The following is a 14,294-nucleotide window of genomic DNA, read 5'->3' on the forward strand; positions in this document are numbered from 1 at the left end:
GGCAGTGAAGAGTCTATGTTGTGCCAGGGGTCCTACTTCACCATATAAAAGAAGGTGTGCACCCAAGGAAGAAATGGCTCAGTACACAAACTTTGCTGTAGAAAAAATTTCTTTATGGAGCTACCTATTCTGAGTGTAATTTATGCAACTGTGACTTCCCCCATCTGGGATCCCAGAATGATGTCTGCAGCAGCTGGTGTGTGATATTGAATGGTCCTCTAAAATCTCCTTGCTGCTGAGTAGAGGCTTGTGTGATTTTCAGTAGCATTTATAACCACTCAGGCTGCACCATGGTGTGATCCCCTGCATATGCCAGGAACTTGGATGGGGAGCGGCTGAGATTAATGATGACATAATACACTAAGAAGAGATATTAATGCTCTTAGGCATGAATTAATGAAATACCATTGAGAGTTTATCCTGCATGAATAAAAGGATTTGGAAGTTGTCGTTCTAAAAACCACATGAAGATTTTACTGAAAAAAGCCCCAAACACACTGTTGAAATAGACAGGGTCCTAATGAACCCTTACCCCAGACTTTTGGCAGAGCCAGATGATTGAGCTGGAGCCATTAACTGAATTCCTGCTAATTTACAAAGTGTTTGTGTAAATGAAAGACACAGATCTCTTGCTTCCAGGGTTGCGACAGTGATAATTTTTTATCTCCAACTCAGTGCAAAGCTGTGGTGTCACTGTGGAACAGAGACCCAGCATACCAGTGGCATCCATGAATCTGGAATCCTCATCCCACAGTGCAACCATATAGCAAGATCCTTGCTTACTGAAACAGCAGTGCTGCTCTTCATAAATGTGGGAGGTGACTGTCACCATTTATTTTTAAAAAAAATTAAGGAATGCTGTACTGTGATCTCTCTGGGGTGTCTTCACAGGATGACTGAAAAACTGAAGGCTTACTGCTGAATCCCATCTTTTTAAGTTCTTCATTGTTCCCTAGAATTAGTTAATTAAAATATCGTGTGTGTATATCTATATATATTTATATGATTGTCTACCTGTAGCTTGATTTTGAAAAGTAATTTTATTCAGGTATTAAAAGTTACACTACTGTATGTTGTCACATAATCAAATCTAGAAGAGAAGTTTTGTTGTTTTTGAGGCAAAGGAGGGATAACACCAGCTGCAGTACACACGAACCATTTACTTTTTTGTTGCTCTATTAATGTCTGTTCTGAGTAGTAAAAAAAAAAAAATCCTTAAAACTTAGGACATCAAATATGACACATATTTTATCCATAATTTATGGCAACTTGAAACACCTTTTATTGCCTACATAAGTGAATATATGTAAACTTTATTAGTATCTTCATTTCAAATTTAAAATAAGCAAAGGTGTATTGTAGAATTTACAGATAGAGGTTATTTTTAACTAAGAAGTTATTACCATTGTTGCATTTCTTCATGTTATGGTTCACTTATGTAGAATTGAGATGTATTTTATATTAGACAATGCATAGCACCATTATACAACAGTTCACTAAATGCACATCCCATTCAATCTTTTGTAGGAATTAATATAACTGGACTGAAGTTACAAGGAAGAATTTAACTGAGCCAGTAGGGTTAACACTGATACTAACAGGAGATTACCAGCCATAAGAAAATTACAGCTCTTCTGAAAGACAGTGCCTAAAATAGCAACATACTGTGGACACCATCATAGGAACTGGTTAACTGATGATCCTGGAGAAACACTTGTTTCCTTTAATTCTGCTGCCATTATTTCGCTATTCTTGAACTCTTCCTCTGAATTCTTCTGTCCTTCTGATCCCAAGACAAGATGGCAGGAATGTTAGAAGAGAACATAAATTACAATAACTTGTCAACTATATAACTGTAACCTACTACACTGAGAAATTACACCAACAGAAATTTGGCAATGTATTGGCTGCTAGCTACACACAGGACACTCACTAGCTCAATATTAAAAAAAACAAAAAAAAAAAAACCAAAAAAAACCAAACAGGCTCACTAAAAAGCAACATCTACATTGCAAAGGAACTAACAAAAGAATTCCCTTACGATACTTAGGTTCAGCTGGTTCATCCTAGGTTCATCAGCTACATTTTCTTGTTTTATGAATACTTGTTACATTTGCAATTGAATATGTATTTAAGATCACAATGCTACAAACCTTTCTCCAGTATGTAGCTTTGCCACCTTTAGTTAGACAAAAAGGAGTAATTGCTCAAAATAGGGTTGAAGATTCTGCAGAAAGTTGGTGATGTTATTAGGTCATGTGTACTGTAATTACTTGAGTACCATAATTTTGAAATCCTTACGAACATGATTTCCTAGGTAGAAGGCAGCAAGTATGCTTTTGCCAGACAGACCAAGGGAATAAATTTTGCTCCAAGAAGTCTGCTGTGTACCCTGAATCAGAACTAAGTCCTGTTTCGTAGAGACTTCAGATTTTTAAAGCATCTGTACTAAACAGAAGTAAACCCTTTCTGATTAAATTTTCAATGTTTCAGTGACTCTACTGCAAACACAGTAACTTTAAGGGTTAAGGAACTTACTGACAAGAGTTACCAGTGGCTGATGGTGGGAGATGCTTTTTTACTTGTGAACAATTGCTACAGTGTCACAGTCCTGAATAGATATATTGAGGTTACCTGAACTCCAGAGTTCCATCTCAGCCTGGATTTTAGTTTTTTAGAGCTTGTACCTTCTCAACAGTGGGAAGTCTCGCCCAAAATATTCTTCTGAAATCCAAACTTCTTAAAAATGTACTGATTTATTTTCCAAAAGGACTTTATATATTCCAGTGCATTAGAAGGTAACGCTCCAGCTTTCAAGTGAATTTTTGCTGTTATCATACAGAAAGTCACAGTGGCCACACATGAAACTGTGGCCTCTGTGATGATGGGGCATTAATTTGAGAGTTATTTGAAAGAACACAGTTTAGGAAGCAGTGACAAATGCAGTCCTTGATACTATCTTTGAAAGGCCCTGGATGAGAGGAACAAAAGAGGCTTGGGAATCAACACAACAAAGATTTCAGACTTTCAATTTAGCTACTGATTTGTAGATAACATCTTGGGCATCAGCTGCCTTCTGCAGTTCTCTAGCTTGATAAAAATAGGGACAGTCATGCTTATTTATCTAATGCAAACCAGTGCCATGATGGATGAATTATTTAGATAACACTCAGAGTGCTAGCCAAATGCTGCTTATTTGTGTTTTCCCCACTGCAACAATGTATCTTCATCACTAATAATTAACCACTAATTACTGTTGCCAAGAACATGAGAGTGGTGTTTGCCACCTTATTTTTAATTTCAGTGCAGATGCCTACTTAAAAGTTATGCAAATATATGAATTTACAGTACATTTTCCTAATGACCCTGCTATATCTGGGTTTGAGCCTATTCAATTGGGACAAAAGAATAGTAAAGATGACCTGTCTTCTTAGAACTATAGACAGTTTCTGTTGAATTCTCGACACTTAAATCATGAAATGTAAGGATGCCATTCTGGGCAGGACACATCCGGGTTGAAGGACTGCTGATGCCAATTATGCTTCGTACATAATAATGCACATTTTACCTATTTGGAAAAAAATTCACATTTATTTACTGTCAAACAGGTGTTAAACTTTACACTGGGTATTAGTGATGGGCTCATTATTAACAGGTTTACACAAAGGGATGAAAAAAGAAGAATTTTGTTGAAACAATTTACATTTCATTTGATTTTTTTATCATAAAATAAATTAATTACTAAATATAGGCGGAAGGAATATGGAAGAGTTATAGTTATGTTTTATTTATTTTTTTTAAAGGACAGGCACCTTTTATTCACGAGAAAGCTTGTGAGAAGTGTCCAATGTCCCCTTTACCCCTTACCACCCAACCCTGATTAAAGAATGAACAGGGAATTGAGTTACAATCTTTGTTAGCTACACCAAATTTGTGCAAGGCTTGGCATAATTGGTTTCTAAAACAACTTTCTCCCCAAATTATGGTTTTTTTGGCAATAAAAATTCAAAACTTAATAAAAACTAACTTGTCAAAGCAGAACACTGTTTACAGTGAAAAAATAAGTGAAAACAGGTAGAACTTGCATTTTAAACAAACTATCGTACTATGAACAGTGTAAGAAAAACAGCTTATAACATATGTGCAACCAAGAGCTTTTCACAATATATTCTTCAAACTCTTTAAAATTATTTTTTAATGACAATTATATTTCAGTTGGACACAAATGTATTTATTTTACCCTAGCAATAGAACAAAATATAATTTCTTTAGCCATTTTTTCATGAGAACGGTTCATTGTACAGTTGAGGAAATATATGAAATAAGGCCTGTGGCTTGATTGCTAGTGGTTAGACATGTGTTCAATCTTTGCCCTAATGGAAAAGATTTGCAGTGAACTGCAAATTGATGCAGAATATCTCTCCTGCTTTTGCAAGTCTTGTCAGGAACAGTAAAGTACAGTAAATTTGTCCCACAGGATTTTAAAGCCTACGCCTTGTATATAATACAATGTAGGCCTAGGAAAAAAAAATGGTGCAGCCATATTTACAAATTTAGTTCACAAACTGCTGCAATAAAATGGCTGGAAAGTGTTTATTTCTCTTTTTTTCACAATTTTGTTAAATTCAGCAGCAGAAGATATCGTAAATACCTTGTTGGTATTTCTTTTCTTTGTAACAAATAATTCATTTTAGTATACTCTGTGTATATACAAAGTTTTTGTTTTATAAAAATTCACAGAACTGCGAGGTCCAGTCATCCCTGTTACTGGAGAACCACAGAGTCAACAGAATTGTCTCTTCGAGCAGATATGAGGGAGCCTGCACAGGGCCAATTAAGTCTTTTTAATACTTGAACGTGGCCTTTAATATTTCTTTGCTACACTATTAAAGGCTTGTCACTAGTTGCATTTGTCCTTCTCTAACATCTCCTTCCGGAATACATCCTTCTTTGTTAATGGGAATGATATAGCCGTCGCTATTACCCCTGCTGATTTGATAGTACATCTGAAGCTGATGGCCAGCTCCTAGGTTTGGCATGCTCTTGTAGTAAATGTCCTCATTTTCACTCCTCCTGGAAGGAGAGAGGTCTTCTTCAACGTCGGGGCTGCTCTCTGGATAGGGAGAGTCTCTGAGGTTGGGCATGCTCGTGTAAAGAGAGTCTCTGTTGGGGGACTGGAGGTGGTCGTCAGCCTCGGCTGTCAGCTGTGAGACGTAGCTGTCAGTTCCCTCGGTCTTCACTTTCTTCTGGGGCTGGTACAGAAGGGAGTGAGTCCGCTGAGGGATGAGTGGGGCCTCCAGCTCCTTGTGGTGGAGCTCCAGCCCGGGGGTGTCACTGTGCATCAAAGATGAGGCGTCTGCCACGATGGCGTCATCTTCGCTACTGCTCCCGCCGATCACAGCCTTGGCTGGCAGCGCCCGCTCCAGGTTGTGGTTCTTGCTGCTGCCCCGCAGGTTGTTGTGCACTAACTCTGAAATGATCATTTTCTCAAAAGCTGTATCATTCAGGCTTAGTCCACAGTCTACAACTTGCACGCTGTCGTTATAGTCTCCATTGCGCAATGAGTAGCTGTTGTTGAAATTACCATTTAGCGGTAGAGTATCCATGGCACTTGTATCCCTGGCATTGTTCAGTGAATGTCCTGAAATGGAAAAGGACAGCTCTGGTTATTGCCTGACATGTTTTTATCACCTTTTTTTTTTTTTTTCCTTTTTCTTTTTAACAAAGTTCTTTAATGTAGTTCAGGACAAAGTTGTACTTGGAAGTAAAACTTGAGAAAAGTTAGGTTATTGAACATTCCCAAATGTAAACATTTGCACACCTTATAGGAAATATTCTAAAAATAGTAACGTGTGATTCCTGTGGGGAATAGTGGCATTTGAATTTCTTAATTTAGTGTCAATTATGTGACTTTTCCACAAGGAACTGTTCACTCCATGCCCTTGCATATGTAATGCAAAGCAATTCATTTGGAAACATCTATGTTTTGAAGTACATCACCATGATTTAGAAAAAGAAAATTAACAGAATTTGTCCTAAACAACACTAAATTAAAAAGTAATTAGATCACAGACATAACTGAAGGCAAATGTACAACATAAACCCACATAACTGGCAAGCAACTACTTTAACATCATTTCTAACATTTTTTCCTGTTTTTTTGGTGGTTTTTTTTTTTTTTTTTTTGAGATGAAGTAAAGAAAAGAATGAAAAAAAATGGATAAATACAAAGAATTTATGTTAAACAAGGACAGCCATCTTTCACACTACAGGGACCAGGGCCCACAAGCACCATCCAACAACACGATAGACAGCAGGTGGAATGACTCACTTTGGACAACTCACATCATGTCTGTCTGCTCAGGCTATCTGGCCTAAGAGTAGCTGATATATAAAAGAAAGTAAAATGATTTATTGTAACATGATGAAGAATAACTGAGCTTCTCAGCAACTTAGTCAGAGCAAGGGTTCAGCAAATTAGATTACTAAGCAATAACAGCTTTTCTTTTCCCATTTAATGCAATTTTTTTGCACTAATATTCTGTCTGCCAACAAAGGCCCCAGGCTCCTAAAGGTCAAAGTTTGCCTGCAGTCTGCATCAGTCACAGTGACAGCACTGAATGAACCAGAATAGTTAATTAAGAGCTAGGCCCACAGTTACCATGGGCATGGAAGTCAAATGCAGAAATGTTAGGAATTTCTGTAAGTATGGGTCACAGAAATTAAACCAAAGAATAAGTATTAGTTGTGGAATGGGAAGAGGAAATCAGCCATGGCTGATATCTCATAGCTGTTGAGGGAATGACAGATTGGGTAAGTCTGCTGAAAACATGAAAAGGAGTTTAAGAGGGGGGGGGAAATGAAGTCTTATGATGATTAAAGTCTTTATGCTTTGGGTTTTGGCTTTTTTTTCTGATAACTTGATAAAGAAAATGTTTTCCTATAGACACAAAGACATGTAAACTATGACAGCACAGTGCTTCCCAAGCAAAGCAAAAAAAAAAAAAAAAAAAAAAGAAAAGAGAAAAGAAAAAAAAACTTTGCAAGAAATTAAACAGTCTGAACCATGGAAATCAGATGGTTAAAGCATTCCTAGAAGAGCACTTTATCTACAGATATGTCTGGAAGTAAAGAAAGAATGAAGTGACTTTACTGAAATGAGACTGACCACTGTGAGGCTGCTGCATAATATGCAAGGCTTGGAGGAGTATAAGGGAAAAGTTTTTTGGAAAAGATTTTACATTTTCACGTTTTGTGGATTTCTTTTTTCATAATTAAAGCTGCAGCTTATCCTAGAAAATTCAATATTCTCTGGAAATATTGTTTTCAATTAAAAAGAGATTGCATTTTCTCATGAAAAGATTTTTGTCTTCAACTTTAAAAAATAGAGTAATCATTTCCAAATAAATTCTGAGCAATTTGCAAGTCATTTTGCATTTGTGTTATTGCTAACTCTTCTCCATGTGTACTGATTTTAACAGTGATGAGGGTTGTTTGAAAGGCCTCTTTAAGCTTTGATTAAACAACTATGTGGTTTTGCAATTTCATGTATGTTCCAAGATTTTTCTTGCAATGGATTTAGCTGTGCAGAACATATGGCATTTATAAAAGTAGACAACACATGGACCACATGCTGGATTCATTTCCCTCATGAAAGTGATTTAATTCTGTAATTTTAATTTTCTTTTCCTCTGCTAAAGAGATATCAAAATACATCTGATAATCCAAAATGAGTTTTCTATGATATACTGCAGAGTTAAGCATGCTAGAATATATTCAAATTGGTTTGATGAGGCAAATTTTGTTGCCTGTGATCAGGTAATTAATTTGAAATCTTTCATAGCCTGTAGCAAGATTACTGTAGGAATAAAAATATAAGTAAATTGTTAAGCATTTCGGCCTGACACTGCTTTGGTTTTAAACAGCAAATTATTTCAGCATTGTATAACTTGTGTTACCAATAGGGTTTGCTACAGACCTCATGGTGTTTCCCAAAAAGCAGTTTGCAAGCACTTTTTGAATGTGGAAACATTTTATTTGCAAATTGTGAACCACTTGCCCGCTGAGTCTACTTCATGACCGCTAGTTATGTTTTAATTGTGCCCATTAAAAATCATGCTGAAAAAATTTACATTTGATAGGCAAAGTTAAGTTTTACTCCCATACTTGTCTCTCTGTAGGTTGCTAGAGGAAAGCATAAGGAAAGTAAGAAAACAAGAGAATGAAAATAGAAACTACAGTTCAGTTAAAAAGGAGACTTGAAATAAAAACTGGAAACAAGGTTTTATGAACTCTTTTTCAAAAATTTATCACTCTATTTACACTAAAGTGATCTTACGACTCATCAAACAGTATCTTCAAGATATTTACTGATGAACTGCAACATCGTTAAAAAAAGCAAGTAGATAATGTAACAACAAAATGTTAGGTAAATGATGACACCCTTTATTCCTACAGAACTAAACTTTTCTAACTGCTAATCTCAAGATTTTCCTACAGGAAAATGATCTCCATAAAGCTGCACTATACTATAGTTTAGGTCTGTTTGACGCTGGATATAATTTTCTACACCGGGGTATCCAAAGGTGTCAAGATGCCTTGCACTGCTTTAGTATCTCATCCATTCCATAAGCAGGGTTTTCTTAGCAAGCTTTTGAGTCAACCTTATATTGCAGAGACATGATACCTCTAAGTGATATATATCTTGAAGATGGGCTCTCGGACCATGTGGTGTCAGTCCTTTAATAGTATATTAAGATTTATGCCACCTGTGTTAAAAACATGGATAATTATTGGTAAATACTGTTAGGGCAAAGGCATTACTATAATATAGTGCAGTTTTACAAGCTGACATTGGCAACACTGCATTTCTCAAATTTATTGCAGAAATTCAGACTGTACGGCTGGGGTATTGCAACTTGGGTTTCTATCTAGGGAAAAGAGGGAATTTGGAGTGAGCCAAGAAAAGCAGTTTATTCAGGAAGTATAAGCACACCTGGTGAGTTAAACACAGGAGCTGAAGGGGCATTACATACAACTGTTTCTGCGAGCAATGTGTTATAGGGGTTGTTAGTGCCGTGTGGTCGAAGAAGAGGGTTTGTTAGTAGGTAATTGCCAGTCATTCCTAAAGCAAGAGAAACAGAAAAAAAATGTCAGTTGCTTAATTTTAGCCTGACGGTTTCAATAAAGAGTAATTTTTATTCATCATGAATCAGGTAGGATTTCTAAAATGTAATTCAGCTGAAAATTTCTGGATGTATTTGAGCTATGCACTGGAAATGGGAGCAGGAAAATACAGTTAGATTCCAGTAATTCACAGGTGCTGTCCAAATCCCCAAAGTAAACATCTAGTGCAAGTGATATTTACTAATGTATACAAAATCACTGTTACACAAGAGTAGCAATTAAATGTTTAGAGATCAAGGTACTACATAAAGCTATTAGGACTTTAAAAATGATCATATGGAACACTTCTGTCCAGAATTGACAGAACTGAATTTCTCAAACTGAAATGTATCGAAAAACCTCTTATGACAGGATCAGAGCTGTTACTCACTTTACTAAAAACACACAGATAGTGGAAGGGAATTGCTGTTTTCAAACAGACAGTGGATGACAAATTGCAAGAAGCATATCTTAGTATATGCAAAAGTATGCATGCTGAGGGGAAAGCAAAATATTTGTTCTAAGAAATCAGAGCATTCACATTTTCTCCTGGGACATTCATGCTGCAAATGTATCTGCCAGGTTTTAAAAAAGAATTCCTCGAACGACAAACTTCTTTAAACTATCAGTTTACAAACAATGTAAGACAAAGAACAGACATGAACAGACTCTTTTAAACTGTTGTAAACTCAAATTTGCATGTTAACACAACACCATTTACACACTCTCACTGTAATCAAGATAAAAAACCAGCATATTTTGAGAAATTATTAAAAAGTTAGTTAATCTCTGACTTCTAGCTACTACAAGAAAAATGCTATGATTTAAAAATTAATTTAAACATTTCAATAAGATAAAATTCAAGTTTCTTTTTTATTACTTTGCAAAGCAGTACATCAGGATCAGTGTATTACAGACCCAAGGACAATTAAAGAGACAGCTATATCTTTACAGTATAAATATTTTTATTTGGCAAGGAATGATATATATTCCAAATATTAATGCTTTTGTACTCCCAGAGCTACTTAGTAGCAGAAATGAGCAGAAATTTCTAACACTCAAAGAATTATGGTCTGACTATGCTAATCTTATTTGAAGGTTTGTATTAGTCATCAACTAAAAAAATTATCATAGCCTTTTTCCATTGTAAAGTTCTTCTTACTAGAAATAATAACTGAAATATATTTTGCTTGTTTTTTTTTTTTTATTTTGCATATTATATTTAATCTTGGTTAGAACAATTACATGTAATTTATAGATGTGATTTTTTTTCAATCCAAATTTCTTTGTCACAAGGAAAAAAAGCTTAATTAAAAGCTTGATTTTTATTTTAAAGGAAAAATGACACTTGCCATTAATTATTAAACAACTCTTCTATGTATGTATCACTGAGATAGTGACAAAATCATAACTGAATAGAGTTGATACCAATCTTTTTAATCCTGGCATGTCCAGTGACTTGACTCTGGCACTTGAAACAGGGAGAAGCTCTGTTCAACACTGAATTAACTAACAGTGCAGCACAGTTAGAGCAAACCTCAGGAGGCAAAGACAGCAAATTAGGGTAAATATCAAATTTTATGTGATTGTATTTTTTGAATTTTAGTAAGACACTGAAGGGACATGAAAAGTATACATTTTCTACCTAGGAGAAGATACTTAATTTTGATTTTTGCCAACACATGCAGGATTCATAAGGGGGGTGGGAGGAGCAGCAAGACACACAGGTCTTACCCACTTTCTAAGTACCAAATAGCAAAAGTAGAATCATGCTTTCTGACACCTTTTGCTTGGCAAACACCACGGTTTTTACTTCCAAAATGAATGTAAATACACGTCCCTGCTACCAAATCCTGAATTTGAATTTTCTGTTTGAAACTTTCTGAGTTGAGCAGGAACTGATTGCAGTGAGACCAGGGCTGCCTGCTCTTCACTTAAGGATTGGGTGGAAGAACAGGTTTCAAACCTGGCTTGCACAGAGCAGTCCTCCCTCCACTGCTGGCTCAAACTGCCTCCAAAACACAGAGGGGAGGGGAGAAAGGGAGGGACAATCTGTCTTGGTTAATACCCTTGTCTTCTGTCTGGTCATGAGAATGAGGTTACACATTTCAAAGTCTATCTGAGATGAGAAGTTTTGAGTTTTGACTTCTCCCTGCCTGAAAATGTGGATTCTATCCCATGTTACAGATATGATGCTCTTTGAAATAGAAAAGATAAATGGTTTACAGACATCTTTTGCATAGAAATGATATCAATTAGATTTCACTGGGAAAATTTCTGCACCTAAAAATCAGTCAAATACGCATTAAAATGTTACTGCACTCATATTTCTATTTCAGATTTAACCTATAAAGGTTAGGAAAGATTTAAAATTATGATCTTGCTTTTAAGCTAAATTATTGATGAAACTAATTTAAATACATTCCCATGAATTGAAGAATTCAACTTCTATAGCAGGGGCCAGTTAAGAGAACTTGGTTTTCAAAAGTGCTGGTGGATAACTTTAAAACTCTGCTTTTAGAGAACACTTGTTCCAGATTTTTTTTAACATTCTTTTCAATTCTTCTGTGTTAAATGATATAAAATCTGTAATAAATTTATGGATTCTAAAACTGAAATGTTCCCAGTGACTGACCTTGATTAAGTGTTGAAGTGCTGTTGATGTCACCTGAGATAAAAGATGATTCCGATTGTTTTCTCACAGTGTCATTCCACATCCTCCTTATCCGACTCTGTTAACACAAAGCAGTGGGACAAAAGCATAGTAGATTACAAAAAGATTTTTTCCTGCTCATGTGCTATTATCTAGAATATTTGTGTTTATTTTCGCCTAAAGTAAGCCATTTTTCTAGCACATCATGAGACTTCCTTTTTTTAAAATTAAAACTCTGATTTATTAAACTTTATTTCAATGAAACATGATGGTATAAACCTTCCTATAAATCAGTCCCTAATTACAAGTAAAAATAACATATTTGTATTAGACCAAAGTAACTGTTTAAAAAGAAATAATTCTACAACACAGAAGTATGTATTTACCATCTAAATGACAATAATGAGAAGACAATTAGTCTTTCTGATTGGAAGACATCTCAGTAGGCTTTTCATAAATAAGGTAATTGAAAGATGCTGCCAAAATCGTTGTTACCTGAGTGCCAGAAGAATAGCGAGCACTAGTTCTCGTGGTTGATGCCTTCACTGAACTGTGGGGACTCTCAGTTGGAAGTCCTCCACAGCAGTAGGAATGTCGGAAGCACTTCCCATATTCCTTACGTACCTGGGGGGGAAAAAAAAATGCTTAGCACATGAAATAGTTTTAAATAGCTGCTGGCAAAACCACAAGAATCTTGCATTGAAACGACTCACTTTTCAAGCAAATAGATAATTCTTGTCTGTTGAATTGTTGGCTGTTAGCAAACCCACATATTTCTCCCTACTCAGTGGCAGTATTAGCAGCTACCCAGGAGTTTTGAACCAATTATTTCCAAGGTATACACACACTTCTTAGAGATGTCCCTGAATAATCACTACTGACTTGGTTATAGAACTGTTTCTATTTCATTTTCATATTGTAGATTAATATAGTTAAGTTTACCTGAACTGAAATGCTCGCTGAAAATAGTGTTTTTTATAAGAGTTTTTGGTGCAGAAAGCACAGCAAGCCTGTCTTCCCATCCTAGCAGGCAAGAAGGGCTTGAGCACTGCTCAGTACTAGCCCTTATGCAATGATTTCCAATGAGGAGTGCAAAATTTCCAATGCCTGTAAAGGAATTTTCTTACTCTGTGTAACTCATCCAGCTGCTACTTCCAATGGCCACAGCTGCCCAGGCAGAGAACAGAGTTCACAAACACCACTGCCCCACTCCAGGCACAGCCCCAGCTATGCTGGTGAAGCCACTTGCCAGTGTTCCAGTGTCACTTTTTGAACCATGAAAGCTGGGAATGAAGCACCTTTCACTTTTAGGACCAAAACATAAAATTCTCATCCCCGTCTTTGTTAAATTTAGAAATTTGAATATATCCATGTTTATGATTTTTTTTTCCCTGACAGAGCTGCAAAACTAATTAATGACTTCAGTATTTGGGCTACATTTATTCACCTTCTGTTTCCAGTGACCTACTGGAAACTTTAGTTTTGCTATGTGTGATAACAACTGCCAAAAAAGTAATTAGGATCATTTAACAGAGCAGTTAATTCTCTTATAGTCCATGTCTGCTTCAGTGACTACTATTTTCGGATAACAGAAGAATGTGTGCATATCTTGGCAGCAAGACTGCACCAGTGAATAGAATTTGTATAGATGTGTAAGTCTAAACTCATAAATATTCCACCAGATTACATGGGAACTTAAGTGTCTCTTCTACATCAATGAGACTCATGAGTTTCTGTGAAAAGAGGGATTTCAGCTAACCTGGAAATTCTGCCTGACCTATGAATATAAGAGACAGAAAGTTATGTGTATGCAAAAAGGGGAGAGGAGAAAATGCAAAAAATTAATTGTGTGGATTTACATATGTAATGTGCTGATTTTTACAGGAGTTTTACTCAAAGAATACATACTGTGCTGTTTCTATAAATCACAAGGATGAAGAAAAGTTGAATAATTTGTACTTTAACTTCAAGCTAGGCACAATAGTTCAGCTTTTTATAAAAGTACATGGTATATATTTTCAGTCAACCCCTATCTATATCAGCATAAAAGACGTGTAAAGAAATGAAAACAGAAATGAAACAACTTAGAATTCTAATTTTTAACCCTGGAAAATGTAGGTCTATATACATCATCACTAGATGGTATAACACCTAAGAAAATACATTCCTGAACACTAATGGATATTAAATACTCTAAGCCACTACACAGTAGAGACAATAGCAATCAAAACTGTATTTTTACCCAAATACCACCCTCCAGGGCTGGCTTTGCCTAATGCCTGTATTGCAGTGAATGTACATTATCTGCCAGGACTGCGCATTCCACTGTCATTATTTCTAAATTATAGCTTGTTGGAAACTGATGGAAGCAACAGCACTATCATCTTGTCAGAACTGGAAACATAATAGTTTTCACTTCCACAATTCTATTTCTATGTTCAATTTAGTGACCAAGTAATAATAACAGAATAAAAAG

At 35.9% G+C, this 14,294-nt stretch overlaps 1 protein-coding gene across 6 annotated transcripts in view; it reads right to left on the minus strand.

Moving 5' to 3' along the window:
- Positions 1-3,571: 3,571 nt before the first annotated feature.
- Positions 3,572-14,294, minus strand: part of ADGRL2 (adhesion G protein-coupled receptor L2) — a 155,733-nt gene continuing 145,010 nt past the window's right edge. For 2 of the 6 annotated variants that reach the window (XM_053984944.1, XM_053984943.1), the window contains 4 exons: positions 12,314-12,442; positions 11,801-11,897; positions 8,996-9,124; positions 3,572-5,641 (listed from right to left, as the gene is read on the minus strand). In XM_053984944.1, coding sequence (XP_053840919.1) covers positions 4,887-5,641; positions 8,996-9,124; positions 11,801-11,897; positions 12,314-12,442 — 1,110 coding nt within the window. In that variant the 3' untranslated portion in view covers positions 3,572-4,886. Of the gene's footprint in view, positions 5,642-8,166; positions 8,185-8,686; positions 8,769-8,995; positions 9,125-11,800; positions 11,898-12,313; positions 12,443-14,294 lie in introns of all 6 variants that reach the window. The other 4 variants (XM_053984946.1, XM_053984945.1, XM_053984942.1 and 1 more) reach the window with 3 other exon arrangements.

Source organism: Vidua macroura, chromosome 9 (assembly GCF_024509145.1).
Source record: "Vidua macroura isolate BioBank_ID:100142 chromosome 9, ASM2450914v1, whole genome shotgun sequence".
NCBI lineage: Eukaryota > Metazoa > Chordata > Aves > Passeriformes > Viduidae > Vidua > Vidua macroura.